General features: G+C 39.0%; 2 protein-coding genes across 9 annotated transcripts in view; one reads left to right on the top strand and one right to left on the bottom strand.

Annotated features, from left to right (window-relative positions):
• INVS (inversin) overlaps positions 1 to 12,100 on the bottom strand; it is a 216,004-nt gene extending 203,904 nt beyond the window's left edge. For all 7 annotated transcript variants that reach the window (XR_009215061.1, XR_009215062.1, XR_009215063.1 and 4 more), the window contains exons 1-2: positions 11,955 to 12,100; positions 7,228 to 7,357 (exon numbers count right to left, since the gene is read on the bottom strand). Coding sequence is in view for 3 of the 7 variants with exons in the window: in XM_032164681.2 (XP_032020572.1) it covers positions 7,228 to 7,333 (106 nt within the window). In the remaining 4 variants the exon portion in view is untranslated. The remainder of the gene's footprint in view (positions 1 to 7,227; positions 7,358 to 11,954) is intronic.
• Positions 12,101 to 12,314: 214 nt separating this feature from the next.
• The window catches only part of ERP44 (endoplasmic reticulum protein 44), a 114,718-nt gene continuing 107,371 nt past the window's right edge, over positions 12,315 to 19,661 (top strand). For both annotated transcript variants that reach the window (XM_032164676.2, XM_032164675.2), the window contains exon 1: positions 12,315 to 12,587. In XM_032164676.2, the coding sequence (XP_032020567.1) occupies positions 12,531 to 12,587 (57 nt within the window). In that variant the 5' untranslated portion in view covers positions 12,315 to 12,530. The remainder of the gene's footprint in view (positions 12,588 to 19,661) is intronic.

Here is a 19,661-nt window from a genome sequence, read left to right as displayed (position 1 = left end):
CTGTGCCTTTATCTATCCACCCTACTCTCTTCCTTAGTTTCCCCACTTATAACATTCAGCTAATACTTGTCCAATCTACACCATAACTTGTTTGATGATCCAATAAAATAATGTATTGTTTGGAAATATTTGGTAATTGTAACATGTTGTACAAACGTAGAGCTTATGATGTAAACCAATATTCGCTGGACAGCAGTGCATTTAAATTTGCATTCCTGTCAGGAACAGTTAATATAGGAAGCAGCTGGCTACTGTGCTGTGTTGTGCTAATTATTCTGGCAACTGTGGAGATGGCCTCTAATCCATGACCAATTGGTGCTTGCTCAACTGGGGCTGGCATTCTGAATGTGCTCTGTCTCAACACAGTCCAGAAAGCTGAGCTAGAAGCATGACTGGAAAGCCACTGCTCTACTGCATTCAGTTATTTTAAGGCTTGTTGAAGCATAAGAGTATGTATGGTTAATGGGCTGGTATGTGCAGAAACCAGAGCGCCAACTCTAGCAGTTAGAGGAAATGACTGTCACTTGCAGTTACAGTTGTGCTAGTCCGCACAATAGCTACAGCAACACAATGCCCAATACAAGTAACAAGAGTAGTCTGTATTTATATCTTATTTGCTTGTTCTAAAATGTTGTATTTGCATGGCATCCAAGATGTATTTATTTCATCTGATTTCACCCACTTCTTACTTTACATATTTTATACTGTTACAATCTTGGGAAGGCATTTTGCTGTCATTAAAAAATCTCTGCTTATTGTTATAGAGTGACAACATGGGAACGAATGGAAAGAACATAGGATTTATCATCAAATAACTTGGTTTGAGGCTCAATTTTGCCAGTTATTAACTGCGCGACTAAATTTCTCAGCTTCTGAGTCTCAGTGTCCTAACATGCAAAATGAGAATAATAACATGAGACATACTGTATTTTGAGAGGACTTGAGATTTTATAAAATATTTCTGTAACTTATAATTTGTGCAGGTATCTTAAAATATCATTTTCACTCACTGCTATTTCAAAATTATCATAGCTGTAAGACTTGCCCCTACACCTTGCTATTTAATACGTTCATAAAAAATTATGGCAGAATATTGCTATGTCTCAATTTAAAAATATTTGATATTTCAATATAACTGGTTTCGTTTTTAATCCTCTATATTGCATTTCAGCTCTTAAAAAAAATATATATATATATATATTTTTTTGTTTGTTTTTTTTTTTTTTTTTTTTTTCTGAGGAGTCCAGAAGCTTACCAGATTGCCAGAAGGGCCCACAGCACAAAAATGTTAAGAAAAATCCCATCTAGATAATCATTCATTTCATCATTCAAGGTTCACACCTAATCGGTTCTTTCTTTCTTATCTTTCTCATTCCTATTTATTTATACATATGAAAGTGTATGTGTGTACAAAAATATCTACCCATACATTGAGGTCCCATACTTTAGCAGTTAAAAGAATGGACTCTGGAATCAGACTTCTTGGCTTTAATCTCAGTTCGGATACTTCTTAGACAAGTTACTTAACCTCTCTGCATCTCAATTTCCTTATTTAAAAATGAGGGTAATACTAATACCCCAAACTCTTCATATTATTTCACTGTTAAATTAAGTTAATGAGTTGCCAAACAATACAGTGGCTGGCAAATAAAACATAACTTTATAATTGTTAGCTAATTTTATTACTATTGTTAGTATGGATGCATAAACATGTAAGTATATTTATAAACACATTTGCATGTAGGCAAGCATTTTAAAAACATTTAATGACCCTAGCTTTTAAGGTAGGGATTGATGTAAGGGAAGAAGTAACCTGAAATAGCACCTCTACTCTGTGATTTATGAGGCTCACTTCCATATCTAAATACTGTGTCAGAAGATGTTAAAAACAAGTAGAGGAGGCTAGGCGCAGTGGCTCATGCCTGTAATCCCAGCACTTCGGGAGGCCGAGGCGGGCGGATCACCTGAGGTCAGGAGTTCGAGACCAGCCTGACCAACTTGGAGAAACCCTGTCTCTACTAAAAATACAACAGATTAGCCGGGCATGGTGGCACATGCCTGTAATCCCAGTTACTTGGGAGGCTGAGGCAGGAGAATCACTTGAACCAGGGAGGCAGAGGTTGGGGTGAGCTGAGATCGCGCCATTGCACTCCAGCCTGGGCAACAAGAGCAAAACTCCGTCTCAAAAATAAATAAATAAATAAACAAGTAGAGGAAATGATTTAGAGAGATTATGCTGCTCAGAACACGGACAGTGAAACAAAAGTTGTAGTAGAATCAGAATGGTGCTTCCTGTCACAATACCACTGCAAACGACCTCAAATATTATTGCAGTAATGACAACATTGATCATTACCGTGCATATTTACAAATTATTTTGTTTAGTTTTCACAAAAAACCCACAATACTAATCTTTATTGCATTTAGTGCTCTTTCATCTTGAGACATTTCTGAATCTATGAAAAACTTGATTATTTTAGTCTAAGCTGATACAACAATAACAGTAATAGGATATTAACTTATTGTCTACTACGTGTCAAGTACCATGCTAGATATTTTACTGTCATTATTTCATTTAACTCTCACACAAGTGAAATATTATAATCTATAGTTTATGGATGAGGAAACTGAGGCTTAAAAATTAAATGGCTTAGCCAAGATACTACTACTAATAAATAACAGAATTGAAAACTCAGGTTTATCTGACTCTAAAATGTATACTTTTTTCTACCAATACTACACTGTATAGTATTAAAATGAATCTACTAAATTCTATTCTCAATTACATTTCTAGTATTCATTCAAATTATTTGAGTTTGGTGTTAAGAGAAAAAGCTAAATATCTATAAATGAGAACCATAGCATATAAAGATTTTACTATGCACGTTTATACTTTTAAGGCTCAGAAGTAAGCCCTAATACATCTGAATCGAGAAGAGGTAAGTTATGGTAAAACATTAATCCACTGTATTAGGTTAAACACTAAGAATTGCTACTGAAATGATGTTTCATTCAGAGAAGGCCTCTTCAGTCCTCCTCCAGGACAATGGGCAGCACAGAAAGTGTTCGATTTAATTCGTTGTGTATGTAGAAAGAGACACTCATCTGTTTCCATGGAGTCAAACACATCACTGACATACTTCTCCATGGAAACAGAGAGAGGAAAACAGAAAATGCTAAAGTGAATGAATTCACTGAGCAGTTGGTGAACAAAGATTCAAGAAAAAAATTCATCTGTAGTACTATGTCACTAGTTTAGAAAAGAGAAATAGCATATATTTAGAGATCATCAAATATGTGATACATAAAAAGATGTTTAAAATACATTGAAATTACGACCTGGCATTCATATGCATAGAAAAAAATTACATTGAAATTTAAGATGAAACAGTTATTATTTTTGTACAAATATACAAATGCTGGAAAATACTCCATAGCAAAGGAACACAGAAAACATAATGGCACAATTCTTAAAAGATGAGGAGTGGCACCCTCAGTCAGTAATTAATAAGAAGTTCCTCAGACAAGATGATAGAAAACAGAAAAACAATTTATAAGTAAGTTTATTAGCTACATACTGGCTTCACATCATGATTGCTTTTTGGTTTTTAAGGATTTTCTCTTTGGGGATTTTCAAGGTTTCAAGTTTTAATAATAACACATTAATTAATCTATATGAGCCATAAAAATATAAGTGTTTTTAATTTATGACATACTGCACTTTTTTCTTTGAAGGTTATATTTTTAATTAAAGCATTAATGAATTCATTTTACTTGGTACTTTTTCTTGATACATCCTGACTTAAAATTTTTTTTTCTCATGGAATTTAGTCTCAATCTGCTCCTCAATTCAATTTAATTCAACTCAATTCATTTTTAGTCCTGGCCCTCAAGATGATTATAGACTACTTGGGAGAAAAGATACTTAAAGAATGATTATAATATTTATTAATTCCTTCAACAAATATATTTCTTATGTGCCTACTATGTGCCAAGTACTGTGCTGGATTTTGTGGATTTAGTGATGAATTAAACAGACCCAGACTACTTTCATGAAGGCCACTAGCTTATGGAGGAGAGAGATGTTAAAATAGTCATACACATAAATATACAGTGATAATCTGAAACAAGTTCTATGAAGAAAAACTACAGAGGGCCAAGAGGGAATACAATGAACAGATTTTATTGAGACTGAATGGTTAGCAGGCCTCTTTGAAGAAATGACCTTAAAACTGAAATCTCAAGGATGACTAAGAGTTATTCAGACAGAGAATGGGGAGAACAGCATTTCAGGCAAAAGCCCTGAGATGAAAAAGGGCTTGGCAGGTGTGAGACACTGAAAGAAGGCAAGTTTTACCACGTGAGATAAAACGTGAGGATGGACAGGTAAAGAGATACAAGTAACCTGTCAAATTTTATTCCAAGTCAATGGGAATAATGAAAGAGTTTTGAGCAGGAAAATGACAAAAGTGTAATATACATACATTTTTTAGTTCAAGTGAACATGGAACATTTAGCAAAAAGTCAAAAATGGCAAAATTAACTAAAGTGTTTAAGGATGTATATGTAGGTGGTAAAACCACAATGTAATGATTACTATAAAAGTCAAGATAGCCTATTACTCTAGTGGGGAGAGAAGGATGCATTAGGGGCTTCTGGGGTTACTGACAATGTGCTCTTCCTTAACCTAGGTGGTTTAAGTGGATGTTTGCTTTATGTTTATTTGTTAAATTGTACATATAAGTTGTATGCACTTCTCTATATGTATACTTCAAAATAGGTATATTTTGTTTTAATAAAAGAGTGAATTAAGGTAAATAAGTGGGGACAATGGGTACAGCTGGCCCAAGAATCTTGGTTTTGGTGACAGACAGCAGTATTTGCCCCCCATTCATTCTTTCATTCTTCTTTTTAGAAATTGAGCACCGTGAGTTTTAGCTGGGCATGATATCATCCAGGGCAAGACTTTTTTTTTCAGCTTCTTCTGTTCTAGGTGTGGCTTTGTGGTCTAAGTCTAGTCTACCTCCTTAATGACAAATTGCTTTCCCTGTGCTCTCTCTTCCTCCTTCCTGCTGACTGGGCTATGACTATAATGAACGTATCTGCCTTTGACCCAGAAATAGAAGCATCATGTTGAGAATGGAAGAGCCAAGGCCCGGCAGCATACCTAAATGGTTTTGTGAAATGGAGGTATCTATCTAACCTAGACTGCCCACATAACTGTGTACTATTACACAGCTGGATTCAACTGCTTAGTAGTTGCCAGGAAGATAGGTTTGGTCCATCCAGAGTTGGGATTGCAATATTATGAGAATGAAATATACTTCTATCTTATTCAAGTCATGGTTGTAGCAGTTTAGCCTGTGCACTAATGCAGTCATGAGGGAAAGTTGAAAATGGCAATACCTAAAGGGAGATGAAGAAACAGAGATGGGATTTTTAAATAATGGAAACAATTAAGCATGTTTAAGTGTTGATGGAAAGAATTTAGCATAGAAGAAAGGTTGAAGATATAGTAATCAGAGGGGGAAAAAAGAAGCAATGTCCCTGAGAAGACAGGAGGGGATGGAATACAGAGCATGTGTGGAAGAACTGGCCTTTAACAGAAAGATGGATCTTTGCTCTGTTTTAGCAGGAAGATGAAGAGAGAAGATGGGTACAGATGGAGGTAGATTTGTAGATATCATACTGAAAGATGAGGGCGTTCCTACTTAATGTCTTCATTTCCTCTAGTAAGCCTACTGCATTAAAGAGAATGAAAGGAGGGGGAACTGGCAGTCACAGGATTCGGTAGAGTGAGAGGTATGAAACACTCATTACAGAAAAAATGTGGTATGATGAGTAGTAAGTGCTGAGTGCCTATATGAAGTGGGTAATCATGGATTTGGGGTGCTATCAATCTTTCGGCTAGATTCAACTGCTTAACAAGATATGTTTTGTACATCCAGAGTTGAGATTGCAACAGTCAAGTGCAACAGAAGGCAAAAAAAAAAAAATAAATAAAGGGAATTTTTCCAAGAGAAGGATTTTAATAACAGACATAGAATCAAGGCTGAGTAGTGAGGAAGGAAAAGACAGAAGGAAAACTGATGGTCAAAACTAGAGAAGCTAGTGGATTGGAGGTCTCAGTGAGCATGGAAAACTATTGTTTGTCATCAGTAAGTGAGCTGAAAGTAAGAGTTTTAGTTGAATGGTAGCATGTCTGAGTGATTTGGAGGTGGTGGTAAATGTCAAGTTCCAGTGAATGTAGATAGCTGAGGTAAAGTAAGGATAAGCAGAGGAAGAGAAATCTTCACAGAGTGTGTGAGAAAATAGTTTTGTCTTTAAAGATAAGTAAGAGTTTGTTTAGCACAGAAGAAAGTTAACAGAGTAGCAGATAGAAAAGAGGTGGGGAAACAGAACATACAGCGAAAGTGAGACAAAATTCATGGCTTATTGGGAAATAGAAGTAACCTCTAGCTTAGCCAGAAGTTACAGTACACCAGTAGAAGTTCCTGGAGAAACTGCAAATGTAGGGTAAAAACAAAGTCTGAAGGAACAGGTATTAAAGTTGAAGTAATTTGGATTTTATTCTGTAGCCCAAGTTGTCAATCATCATGTCACCAGACACTGGTGTGAATAAAGACTACAAATAATATATTTTTATTTTATTCTCTTTGGGATTTGGGACTTGTGAATATCTAGATTTGTGATAGAAAGATGGATCTTTGCTCTGTTTTAGCAGGAAGCTAAAGTTCTAGAAAATTCTTAGCCATTCTTTATTCTCTTTTTTCTCTCCTCTAGAACTCCTACATTGGACCTCTCTATATATCACTTATACATGCAAATCACAGGGGAAACATTGAATCAATTTTAAATCATTAAAAATTAAATCATTTGTAAACTTTAATACTTTGGGTATATATTAAATGTTAAAAGATTATCCACTGTCTCATTCTAGATCTTTTAACATAAAGATGAATTCATTCCCTTAGTACCTTGGAATATCTATCTAGATTTAGTGCTAAATACATAGAAATTTCTCAAGTACTTTTCACCTAATCCTAACCCATATTTTTAAGTTTTAGGACTTAATTTCTTTCTTGTTCATGTGTTGGAATAAAATATAAATAATAACATATTTCCATTAAAATTTATGAGTACATTGCAAATTAAAACTAACGTTAACAAACTTCCTCAGGACAAACAGTTGCTTTTAAAGTTTCTGTACTTAAGGGGACTGCTTACCTACGATGAGCCTCTGTAGAGCACCCTTATCTCCATTAACAGCAGCAGCATGGACTTGTGATGCTAATGAGGAACCAGCAAACAGCAGGTTCTCTGACTTGTTCATAGTCTTCTTAGCAACCTGAGCAACCTGAAACAATGATTCAGACAATGAGCGCATGCAGCAAACATTTCTGAAACCTGTCTCATCAGTTCCAAGTGGGTATTTTATAAATATGGCTTACTAGAAATACTTGACTAGGATTAGAAAAATCTATAGTCCTGGCTGGGTGCAGTGGTACATGTCTGTAAACCTAGTGTTTTGGAAGGCCAACACAGGAGGATTGCTTGAGGCCAGAAGTTTGAGACCAGCCTGGGCAAGATAGTGAGGCTGTCTATCTTAGTGAGACCTGTCTCAAAAGAAAAAAAGCTACAGTCCTAGTCCTAGAATTGGCATTAGGTGGCAAATTAGGTGACCTTTGTACAAGTTGCTCATCTGCTCATCTGTAAAATGAGAGGGTAGGTGCTTCTAGGACTCTTCTTAGGGACTATCTGAGGAAAACACAAAGACGATATTTAACATTAGGCACAGGGCTCAGGGTTACAGTGACACAAGCAATATGATGCCACATAATCTAAGTTAATACAAGTAATATGATGCCACATAATATTAAACATTAGAATTGATATTGGGAATAAAAGTGAGCCCGATCCACAAAAATAGTATAACATAAACTTAATTGTGAAGTCAGAATTAGCTGGATTTAAGCACTAAATAAACTTAAAAAAAATTAATTAGGGCTGGGCATGGTGACTCATGCCTGTAATCCCAGCACTTTGTGAGGCCAAGACAGGAGAATTTCTTGAGCCCAGGAGTTTGAGACCAGCCTGGGCAATATAGTGAGACCTCATTTCTACAAATCCCATCCCCTCCCCTTCCCCTTACCTCCCCTCCCCTCCCCTCCCCTGGCCTCCCCTTTCCTCCCCTCCTCTCCTCCTCCTTTCCTCCCCTCTTGTCTTTTCGAGACAGGGTCTTGCTCTGTCACCCAGGCTAGAGTGCAGTGATACGATGTCAGCTCATTGCAGCCTCTGCCTCCAGGGCTCAAGCAATTCTCCTGCCTCAGCCTCCTCAGTAGCTGGGATTATAGGCACCTGCCACCATGCCCGGCTAATTTTTGTATTTTTTAATAGAGATGGGGTTTCACCATGCCGGCCAGGCTGGTCTCAAACTCCTGATCTCAAGTGATCTGCCCACCTTGGCATCCCAAAGTGCTGGGATTACAGGCATGAGCCACCATGCCCTGCCTACCAAAAGTTTTTAAAAGTTAGCTGAGCATGATGGCATGCACTGTAATCCTAGCTACTCGGGAGGCTGAGGTGGGAGTTTCACTTGAACCTGAGAAACAGAGTTTGCAGTGAGCTGAGATCACACCATTGCACTCCAGACTGGGTGACAGGTTGAGACCCTGACTCAGAAAAAAATAAAAAAATTAGTTAAGGCCGGGTGTGATGGCTCACGCCTGTAATCCCAGCACTTTGGGAGGCCAAGGCGGGCAGATCACCTAAGGTCAGGAGTTCAAGACCAGCGTGGCCAACATGGCGAAACCCTGTCTCTACCAAAAATACAAAAATTAGCTGGGCGTGGCGGCACGTGCCCGTAATCCCAACTATTCAGGAGGCTGAGGCAGGAGAATTGCTTGAACCTGGGAGGTGGAGGTTGCTGTGAGCTGAGATCGCACCACTGCACTCCAGCCTGGGCAACAGAGCAAGACTCTATCTGAAAAAAAAAAATTAGTTAAAAAACGATTTTTAAAGAGACGGGATCTTCCTGTGTTACCTAGGCTGGAGGGCAGTGGCTATTCATAGGCGCAATCCCACTACGGTCAACATAGGAGTTCTGACCTGGACCAGTTCATTCATTCTTAGGCAGCCTAGTGGTCTTCCACTCCTGGGAGATCACCATATTGATGCCAAACTTAAAGTGGACACCCAAATGGCATAGCGCACTACAGCCTGAAACTCCTGAGTTAAGCGATCCTCCCTCCTCAGCCACCTGAATTGCTGGGACTTCAGGCATGTGCCATCACACCTGGCTAAATACTAAATTAAAAGGTATCTAGTTCTTTCCCTCATTCCCACAAAAAGTGAAATTTTTGTTTGTTCTCTCCTTGGTCCACCAGGAAAATATACCTAGATTGAGGTCTTAACCATAAGATCTTACTCGGAACATCATATCAATAAAATGAACCATATTTCAATAAGGACAATTTTGTTCTGACCGGTAATCTCATTGAGCTTATAAGAACCTTTTAAAAATGTATGACAGGAGTTTGAGAGACCAGCCTGACCAATATGGTGAAACCCCATCCCTACTAAAAACACAAAAATTAGCTGGGCTATGGTGGCACACACCTGTAATCCTAGCTACTCAGGAGGCTGAGGTGGGAGAATTGCTTGAATTTGGGAGGTGGATGGAGGTTGCAGTGAGCCAAGATCATGCCACTGCACTCCACCCTGGGCAACAGAGGGAGACCCTGTCTCAAAAATAAAAAAGAAAAAATAAGTATCAGCTGCATAGGAAGATAGTGACATCCCTATCACAAGAGTGTTTAAGAAAGCAGAGGCTGGTGAAATGCAGCAAGAATTCAAACATCTGATGGGAAGGAAAGATGAATAGTTGCATCAGTGATCTTAAACATCCTTTCTAAACCCCTAAGCTGCTTTATGAAATTTCCAAAGCTGAATGCCTACAAGGACCAGAGAGGTAACAACTGTCAGAAATGTAGGGAGTCACAGAATCATGGTAAACTCGAGCATACGTACTTATCTAAAGGGAGCAGCTGTTAACCAGCTCCAGTTAATTGCTGCCATGAGGGTAGGCAAGTCCTTTTCTGATTTCACCAAAAAGCAGGTCACGCCAATCGCTGTTACTCCTGGGGATCTGGGAGTTTTCTAAGATAAATTTATAATGGATGAGCTGGTATTTGTCTTGTCATCGACAAGAATTATTGGTTCAAATTCTGCCCTTGAGAGAACATATTAATACTTTCTTAATTATGGTAAAGGACAGCTCCTTACGTCTTTATTTTGCTGACAATTTGAGTTAAGGTACTGGCAGAAAACATGGAGGAAGAGGGTGTTGTGAGACACTTCAGTCATGTCTGAGTGTAACAGTCATGTCAGAAGAACTACTGTCATACCCAGGATTATTTTAAGGTTATTTGAGAGAAGCTACAAAATAGAGGTGGAGGTGAAAACATGGGAGGGGAATAAGTGCACTTGGGTTCTAGGCCCAGTTGCATTTATCATCAGCAGTGTGTCCTTAGGCTACGTCAGCTTTCTGGGTTTCTGTAAAATGCAAAAAATAGTAAGGGTGGACCACGTTCACATTCGTTCATTCAACAAGCTGAGTGACAACTATGTGCTAGGCACTGTTCTAAACTCTAAGACCTGTTATTTTTCATTCTAAGTGATCAGAGTTTTAGGCACATCAGAACCACAAAAAAAGTTCTTTATACCCTTTGAAAAATACACCAAAAATGTGATCTCTGTTTTATATATATATGTGTGTGTGTGTATATATATATATAATACATATATATATACTTTTTACTTCATAATTCTTAGCACTTGGCACAGTAACAGGTATATAGCCGGTACTCAGTAGATGTTTGTTGGATGAAAGGTCACAGGCTAAGTGCTAAGTCCAAAAAGTAAGCAGGATCAAAGTTTAATTTCTGGAATAATGAGTTCATACTTACAAGTCTCTGCTCTTTTAAAATTTCCCATTTCAACTATCTTTGGGCTCTGTCAGGGGCGTGGACAAGAGATAGGAGCACTAGTATAGGAGTTAGGCAGTCTTGGTAAGAGTATTGGCTCTGCCACTGTCTAATTTTGTCACCCCGAGAAAGCCATTATCTAGAGCTCTTTTTTTCTTAAGAAAAAATGTATTTTTTGCCCCTTTAAAAAAAAATCATTTTTTACAGAAAAAAAATCAAAACCACTTTGTTAAAGTGCTATAAAATGCAAAGGTGTCATCATCCTTGCCTAATTATACAAGCCCGTGTAATAAATGCTCTCATAATTATAACCTTACAAAACTAGAGGTACTGCAGTCACACTCATAGGAAGAGTAATTCTGATTAGGACTAAAGGGTTGGTTGTTCGGGAAGTTCTCAGAGATGGTGACATTTAAGACAGCATTCCAGAGAGAGAACGGGGTAAGGCCATTCCAGGCAGCAGGAAAGCTGAAGCAAAGGCGGGAGCAGGGAGAACCACAAAAGCACAATGTGCCTCCTGGGTACTAAGCAGAGATCGCGTGGGCTCCTGGACCTCACTGAGTGCAGAAGAAGCCGCAGAGCTACCTGGGGCCAAGTTAAGATCCTCGACTGCTTTGCTAAGGAATTTCGTAATTATACTGGAGGAGCGATTCACGCCTTAGCAGCAATCACTCAGGCAGTTTTCCAGTTTACGACGTGCTATGCCATCCCGTACCACATCTACTCCTTACAGGAGCCCTCACAGACAATTAGGGATAAGTCACTGACTCATTCAACTGAGGCCCCGAGTGGTGGCTCTGACTTTATAATGCAGGAATTAGAGAAGAAAGAAGAAGCAGCGGGCGAGGAGGCCAATGATTGAGGCTCAGGCCACAGCCTAGGCCAGGAAGGCCGTGAGTCTGCAGCAGGGGCCAAGGCGGTGCGGACCGAATGATCCGAGCCTCCCCAGCCAGGCCCCCTCCTACTCACCCTCGCCTCCTCCAGGACTGACGTCCCGGGGGCGGCTCCAGGAGGCGCGACCCGGACCGGGCCGCCCCTCCTGCCGAGCTGGGACACTATACCCAGCCAGGTCAGACCCCACGGCGCTGAAGCTAGCGGAGCCCCTCAAAAGGTCGCCCGAGGCTTTCGGCCGCACATCCTTCTGGGAATTGTAGTTCCCATCCTCTGAAGCACCGCGTACACCCGCCCTCCGCCCTTCTATCCCACAGGACCCCGCGCGTAGAAGACTCGGTGGACCTGGGCCGAGAGCCCAATGGGAAAGGAAGTTCTAGATGACGGACGACGTGCGGAATGAGGCTAATGCAGGACTACATTTCCCGAAGCGCACCGAGGTGGGCAGGACCCGGAAGTGAGGGTGTGAGAGGCCTCTCTGGAAGTTGTCCCGAGTGTTCGCCGCTGGAGCCCCGGTCGAGAGGACGAGGTGCCGCTGCCTGGAGAATCCTCCGCTGCCGCCGGCTCCCAGAGCCCAGCCCTTTCCTAACCCAACCCAACCCAGCCCAGTCCCAGCCGCCAGCGCCTGTCCCTGCCGCGGACCCCAGCGTTACCATGCATCCTGCCGTCTTCCTATCCTTACCCGACCTCAGATGCTCCCTTCTGCTCCTGGTGAGTGAGGGAATGACAGACCCATCGACAGACGCACGAACGGCCTCCGGCCCTCGCCCAGGGGGAACACTGCTACCCCTGCCCCTGCTTTCCCGTTTTTTCCTCCAGTGTTTTGGAGTGCATCCTCCCCCGCTGCCTTCACTCTCGCCTGTCGGCTTCCAGGCGCGGAGTCCCCGAGGCCTGAGAAACCAGGGTCGGGGGAGAATGGGAGAATTAGCCTTGAGGGAGTGATACGTAGGAGGGTTACGGCGTAAGAACTTCCCCTTCTCCCCGAAGTCCGGGAGTTTCTGTTTCGAGGGCTAGTGGACCTGGTGTTAGCTTGAATCGGAAAAGACCAAGCATAGACCTAGCGTTCCTTCCCACCCTCTCCATCTGGGAAGAGTGTGAGGTCGACAGGTGCTGGGGTTGTGTGAATCTCACTCTGTCTAGATCCCTGAAGCGGTGCCCGGGTTGGCAGATCCCTCTGTTGTGGCTTGATGCGATTGGTTGGGAACCCGGAACTGGAGACTGGTTTGGATTCCACTGGGAGAATAGAGTTTGAAGGGTGGAAGGTGTGGTTACCTGACAATCTCAGCTCAAGGCCTCACTCAAATCTTGTTGCAACGTATTTCCCCATGGAAGCAGATTTCTTTTTCATTGCGCCTTATTTGAATATGCATTCATTCCTAACTGCCTAACCTGCTCAGCATCATCCCATCTTAAAAGAATCTTTTCCTAGTCCCTCTTGCTCCAGAGTACGTCTTGAGTGTGCAGACTTACTGATCCAGGCATTCAGGTCAAATTGAGACAAAAGCGAAGGACTAAACACGTATGGCAAAATGACTGATATTTAATTGGGCTGTTATTATAATGTAATATTTGAAAATACCTTAATTGTAGTAGATTTTTAGAAATTCAGATTTAAACATTAAGAACTACTTTCTTTACAATTTAAGAAACAATTTAGTGACGCATATGAAGTCACACAGCTAGTTATAGGCAGAGCTGGGATTAGAAACAGGTCTCTTGACTTGCAGTGCTTATTCCGCCATATCCCATTAAATGTTTAACATTTGTGTTTGAAATAGTTCTTTCTTTTCTTTTGTCACTTGGACTTTTTCAGAAAAAGCACTGTAAAGAACTAAATGGCATGTCAAAGTACTTTTGAGAACAAAAAGTTGTGTATAAACATTGTAATATTAAATGATAGAGTGCCTTATTGCCACTTCTTATAAGTATACAATAGTGAATGACTTCTGTATCGAGGAAAATATTCTGTATAGTGCTGTTTCTTGGTGATTTCATCATACACTGTGATACATTTTTCCTTCTAGAAGTGTTAGAATAATACCATTATTAGAGACCACTCTCTCCTTAAGAAGCCTGGATACTAATCTTTTTCTTATCCGCAAAATGGCTTGAATTATGAATTGTGTGCACTTTTAGGAAATCAAAAAAAAAAAGGGCAAAAATTTTAAGACATTGGAAAGAAAAGTTGAGACACTGAACAGGCAAACTATATCAGATTAACTTTCCTCAAATGGTATGGTTTGGTTGTAAAACTAAGTTATGAAGAAGAAATAATTTATTTTGGAATAACTCATGCTTTTTATAGAAAAACCTAATCTTGTTAAATATGAGTTTTTTCCCAAATAGAATCTAGATTTAACTAAAATCTAAGCATTTTGTATAATTATCTTTCTAAGCAAATGTAAAGGCATAAAAATCTGGAAAATATGTTAGAGAATACCTGTAGATATGAAAAGGCTGAAAAATAAAGCCCCAGAAAAGATTTAAACTAGAATTATAAGTCAAACTAGATTTAATTGGAATACAGTGTTTACCTAGTTTTAATACTCATTTGCTAGTTAGCAAATATTTATAAAACATCCATCCTGTCTAATCACAACTTTGAGTTGCTTACTTAATTGGTAATTCTCTCCTACTAATGGAACCTGCTTACTCAGTATTCTCGCTGTCTAATAATTTGTACTCTTTGTTCCCTGGTGTACTTTTTTTCTACTCTTCCAACTTTCTCTCTTAGACCTCAAGTTTATTCCTTCTTACATACAGATATAGAAAAGCCGTTCCCATTTAGCTGAGGTCATCATTTTTTCCTTAAATGGCCTCCTCTAAAAAGCTATATATTCTCTTACTATGATAATTTTCTTCAGGCACTTTGTACCTCAACTCTAAAGAACTAGACCTGTTCAAATTTAGTGGTGTTCATATAAGATAACAGTTGAAACATAATCCCAAACTTCTGGAGGCAAGTAGCTGTCTTTTCCCTGATCTCAAAGCATTTTGGAATATATCACTCTGCCACAAAGCCTTTCTGGATGGGTAACTAAAGACAAAAGCTCGATGTGATAACTTTTTTCCCTGAGCTTTTAGATATATATATATTATATATATATATGTTTATTTGCATCTATATAGGTTTTTATTTACATATATTTAGATAGATAGATTTAATTAGCCCTTTTCTGCTTAATCTTCCTATCTAAGGTGGGTTTATTCAGGGTTTTCCGCTGGGAAAATGATCAGTAAGGGGGATAGAAATCTTGCCTGTTTTTCCTGCATTGGTTGTGTTCAAGTTTTGAAAAGGCGAGATAAGAGAAATGAGACTAAATTGGAAAGAAGTTGTCTCATGCACCCTAAGTACCCTCTTCTGTAGTTCAGATTTGTAGCACTCCAGTCCATTTGTTTTATTGAAGATGTGTTCTCATTAATCTCTTGATAAGTATGTTTATAGATCATAGTTGTTACTAGTCGTAATTGTCCCGCACGTGAACACTTAAGGGTTTTGCCACTGTTGTTCTTGGTTTGTTCAATATGTATAGGAAGCCAAGAAAAGTTTGCTTAGTTTAGGAAGCTATGTAAATTTGAGAGCTAAGTAAACATTTATTTAATCGTTACAAGTACCTTAAAAATAGGCACAGTAGAATTCAGAGATGTCAGTTTTATCCTTTAATGTTAATAATATATGCAGATTCCAGTATTCAGGAAGAGTGCTTTTGGAGGCATGCAGTTTGATTACTAACTAGGTGAGGTTTATTTATTTTGTTGATTTAACTTGCCCTAGATCAATAGTTTACGAAGCCTGGCTGCTCATTAGAATCATCTGTGTCAGTTTTAATAAAATGATATTGGGGCCCTATACCAGGTCAGTTATATCTGTGGGCCCCAGAAATTAGTTTAAAAAAAAATTTCCCAGGTGACATACTAAAGTATGTCCCTCTGAAAGGTAAGAATTAAACAAAACCACAGTACCATTATCACATCTGGAAAAATTGACATAAATTCCTTCATATCATCAAATATCTGGTCAGTGTTTGGGTTTTCCTGATTGCTTCCCTTTTTTTTTTTTTTTTTAAAAAAAAAAAAACCATCGTTCAAAGCAAGGGCTATATAAAGTCCATCTATTCCACTTGGTTCATATGTCGCTTATAAAAATTTTTTAAATCCCTAGGTTCTCTCTCCATCTCATCGTTTTCCTTGTAATTTGTTTAGGAAACTGATCCTCTGTCCTGTAGCATTTGCCACATTCTGGATATTGCTGATTGCGTCCTTGTGGTGGGATTTTATGTTTCTCTGTTCCTTGTGTTTCCTGTACATTTATAATTCAATTTACGTGGTCTTAACCACCAGCTGCATATATATTGTTAGGTTCATTTGTTTCATTTATCTTTCAATTTTTAGTTTTAAAAAATTTACCTTTTATTTTATAATTATATAAAATCTCTTCCAAAACTATATCTATAAAGCTAACTATATTTGGATAAGTCTAATTCGTTTGTCTCTTTTACTGTCTTATCTCCCTCCTAATAAAATAACACTTTTTTTTTTTTTCTTGAGGCAGAGTCTAGCTCTGTCACCCAGGCTAGAGTGCAGTGGAGTGATCACAGCTCACTGTAGCCTCAGCCTCTGAGGCTGAAGCAATCCTTTCACCTCAGCCTCCTGAGTAGCTGGGACTCTGGGACTACAGGTGTGTGCTACCACACCTGGCTAATTTTTTTTAGTTTTTGTAGAGACAAGGGTCTCACTATATTACCCAGGCTGGTCTTGAACTCCTGGCTCAACTGATCTGCCTGCCTTCCGAAGTGCTAGGATTATAGGAATGAGCCACTGTGCCAGACCTAGGAAAATTTTTTTTAAATTTTTTTTTGAGTTGGAGTCTCACTGTGTCGCCCAGGCTGCAGTGCAGTGGCGCCATCTTGACTCATTGCAACCTCTGCCTCCTGGGTTCAAGTGATTCTCCTGCCTCAGCCTCCCCAGTAGCTGGGATTACAGGTGCCTGCCACTGTGCCTGGCTAATTTTTATATTTTTAGTTGAGATGGGGTTTCACTGTGTTGTTGGCCAGGCTGGTCTCAAACTCCTGACCTGAGGTGATCTGCCCGCCTTGGCCTCCCAAAGTGTTGGGATTACAGGCATGAGTCACCACGCCCGGCCTGGAATACTTTTTAAAAAACTTTTTCAATTTTATGTTCCTTTCTTCCTTTTTTAAATGTACAAGCTGTTTGTATTTATTTTGGCATATATTTGTTTCTCCCTCCACTTGGGTTAAATTGTAGCTTATTAGTCACACTTTTCCCCCACCTTTTTTTAAACTTAAAATTTTATTCTAGAGGTGGGGATAGAAATTTTGCCTATTTCTTTTTAACTGCTTCTGCTTCACTGGATAGATACCAATTCACTGTTGTTACCATTCTTTCGCTATTACGAATAGCTCTGCAAACAATAGCTTGTTCTTACGTAATTTCGATAGTGTATCTTTGAGATAGATTTCTGTACTTGAAGCTGCTAGGGCAAAAGGTAAATGTATATGTAGCTTTGTAGGTATTGCTATATATTTGAAATTAGTCTCCGTATAGGGGTTGTGCCATTTTATGACCTCACCAACAATGTAATAGTTTCCCTGTAGCCTTGATTAAAAGGGTATAATGTAAAATTATTGGGTATTTGTCAGTCTGATGGGTGAGAAATGGTATCTCAATGTATTTTAATTTGCCTGTCTTTGATATGAGTGTGATCAAGCTTCTTAGGTGTAAAAGTCATTTGCATTTCTTTTTGTGTGAACTGTCTTCCTGTCTAGCCTGGTTTTCTGTAGAATTGTTGGTCTTCTATTTCTAGACTGTGCAGACACAGACACACACAGAGTTCCTTTTTTTTCTTTTCCTCAGACAGGGTCTTGCTGTGTAGCCCAGGCTGTAGTGCAGTGGCCTGATCTTGGCTCACTGTAGCCTCAACCTCCCAGGTCACGTGATGCTCCCACCTTAGCCTCCCAAGTAGCTGGGACTACAGGCACAAGCCACCACACCCAGCTCATTTTTGTATTTTTAGTAGAGATGGGCTTTTGCCATGTTGCCCAGGCTGGTCTCGAACTCCTGGGCTCAAGCGATCCACCCGCTTTGGCCTCCCAAAGTTCTGGTATTATAGGCCTGAGCCACTGTGCCCAGCCCACACAGAGTTCTTAACCCTTTATATCCTTAGTTGATTCTGTGATGATGCTCACGGGGTTGAGAAGCACTGAAATATACAGCCATATGTGAATTCAGTCATATGTCTGATAGGTTAAAATTTGTAAAAACCCTTGGAGATGTTTAATTGCTTACAGTTATTGAAAACTTTTTCTAAACTGTATACTGTAATTTTTAATAGCGTTATAGAAGCTCAACCTTTAAATACACTATAGCTTACTTCATTATTTGTTAAGACATTTTGGTTACTGGTTATTTCCAGTTTTTCACAGTTATAAAAAATGTACAAAAGGTATGCATACAATGATGTTCACTGCAAATGTTCAGATACATCCTCAGGATACTTTTCTAGAATTATATTTTTTTGGTTATATGGTGTGTCTTATATTTAGAATTTCTGATATGTTGTACTAAATTGCCCTACTGAAAATTTGTACCAATGTGTATTCCTAACAGTGTGTGACTATGCCCACTTCCTCATACTGTCATCAATAGTGGGTTTTTTTGTAATCTGTGCCAATTTACTAGACCAAAAATGGTATCACAATTTAAATTTACATTTCTTTGATTACAACCAAAGTTGAATTTTTTTCATATTTATTGATAATTTGTTTTTTTGTGTGCATGTTTGTATTATGGGTTCTTGTTATGTGTCTTCTTTTCAAAAAATGGCTTACTCTTCTTCCAGTAATTCAGAATAAATGTACTCACAAGTTAGAGTTTATGAACAGTGGAAGGTATTATTCTTTTGTCTCTTCATTAGTCTCCATTCAAAAGGCAGTGTAATGCAAAAGTAGATGTCATGGCATCTATATAAGTTCCAACTCTTCCATTTACTTAACCATCATAACTTTGGTTAAATTACTTATTTTACTTTTCTATAAGGTAAGCGCATGGATTTGATGATTCAGTGATTCTCTGTTTAGTCTATCTTATTTTCAAGATAGACTACAAAAGCGTATTCCTTTAGCTCCTACTGGTTATAGACTTATTATTTGATTGGATAGTTCCTTTAAAAATCTGCTAGCTTGTCAGCATGTTGCAAGTGTGTACGGGGCATGCTTAGCTTGCTTTTGTCACAGCTTTTCTGATATTGACTCTTGCTGTACTCTATTTCTTCTAACCAAGGGAGTGATTAAAAACAGTTTGACTTTTTGCAACATTTATTGATTTTTAGCCTAACTTTGATTCCATAGAGAGGAACTCATCTATGGCCCAGGCTGCAGAAACTTAATCTGTATCTTTGTTATTATTTTTCTTTTCTGCCTATCATTTGAAAGTCTATTTGCAATCTGCTGTGGAGGAGAAAAAGATCATTGAGATGCATATCATGCCTTCAAGAAATTAGTAATTCAGATGAGGAGAGAAGATATATACGTAAATAATTAGAATACCAAAAGGAAAGTAATGGATGCCAAAGGTGTTTGTAGAAGTGGGTTATAGATCCTGCTACTCAGAAGTGTGGTTGTGAGCCCAGGCATCAGCATCATATGAGACCTTTTAGATCACCTCACCCCAGACCTACTGAATCAGAACCTGCGCTTTAAGAACTTATACCCAGATGATTCATATGCTCATAAAAGTTTGAGAAGTACTGCCATGGATGTTTGGAAG

The sequence above is a fragment of the Hylobates moloch genome, unplaced genomic scaffold (genome assembly GCF_009828535.3).
Source record: "Hylobates moloch isolate HMO894 unplaced genomic scaffold, HMol_V3 SCAFFOLD_10, whole genome shotgun sequence".
NCBI classification, from domain to species: domain Eukaryota; kingdom Metazoa; phylum Chordata; class Mammalia; order Primates; family Hylobatidae; genus Hylobates; species Hylobates moloch.
Note: the sequence above shows the minus strand (reverse complement) of the source record. Positions and strands in the feature narration are given on the sequence as shown.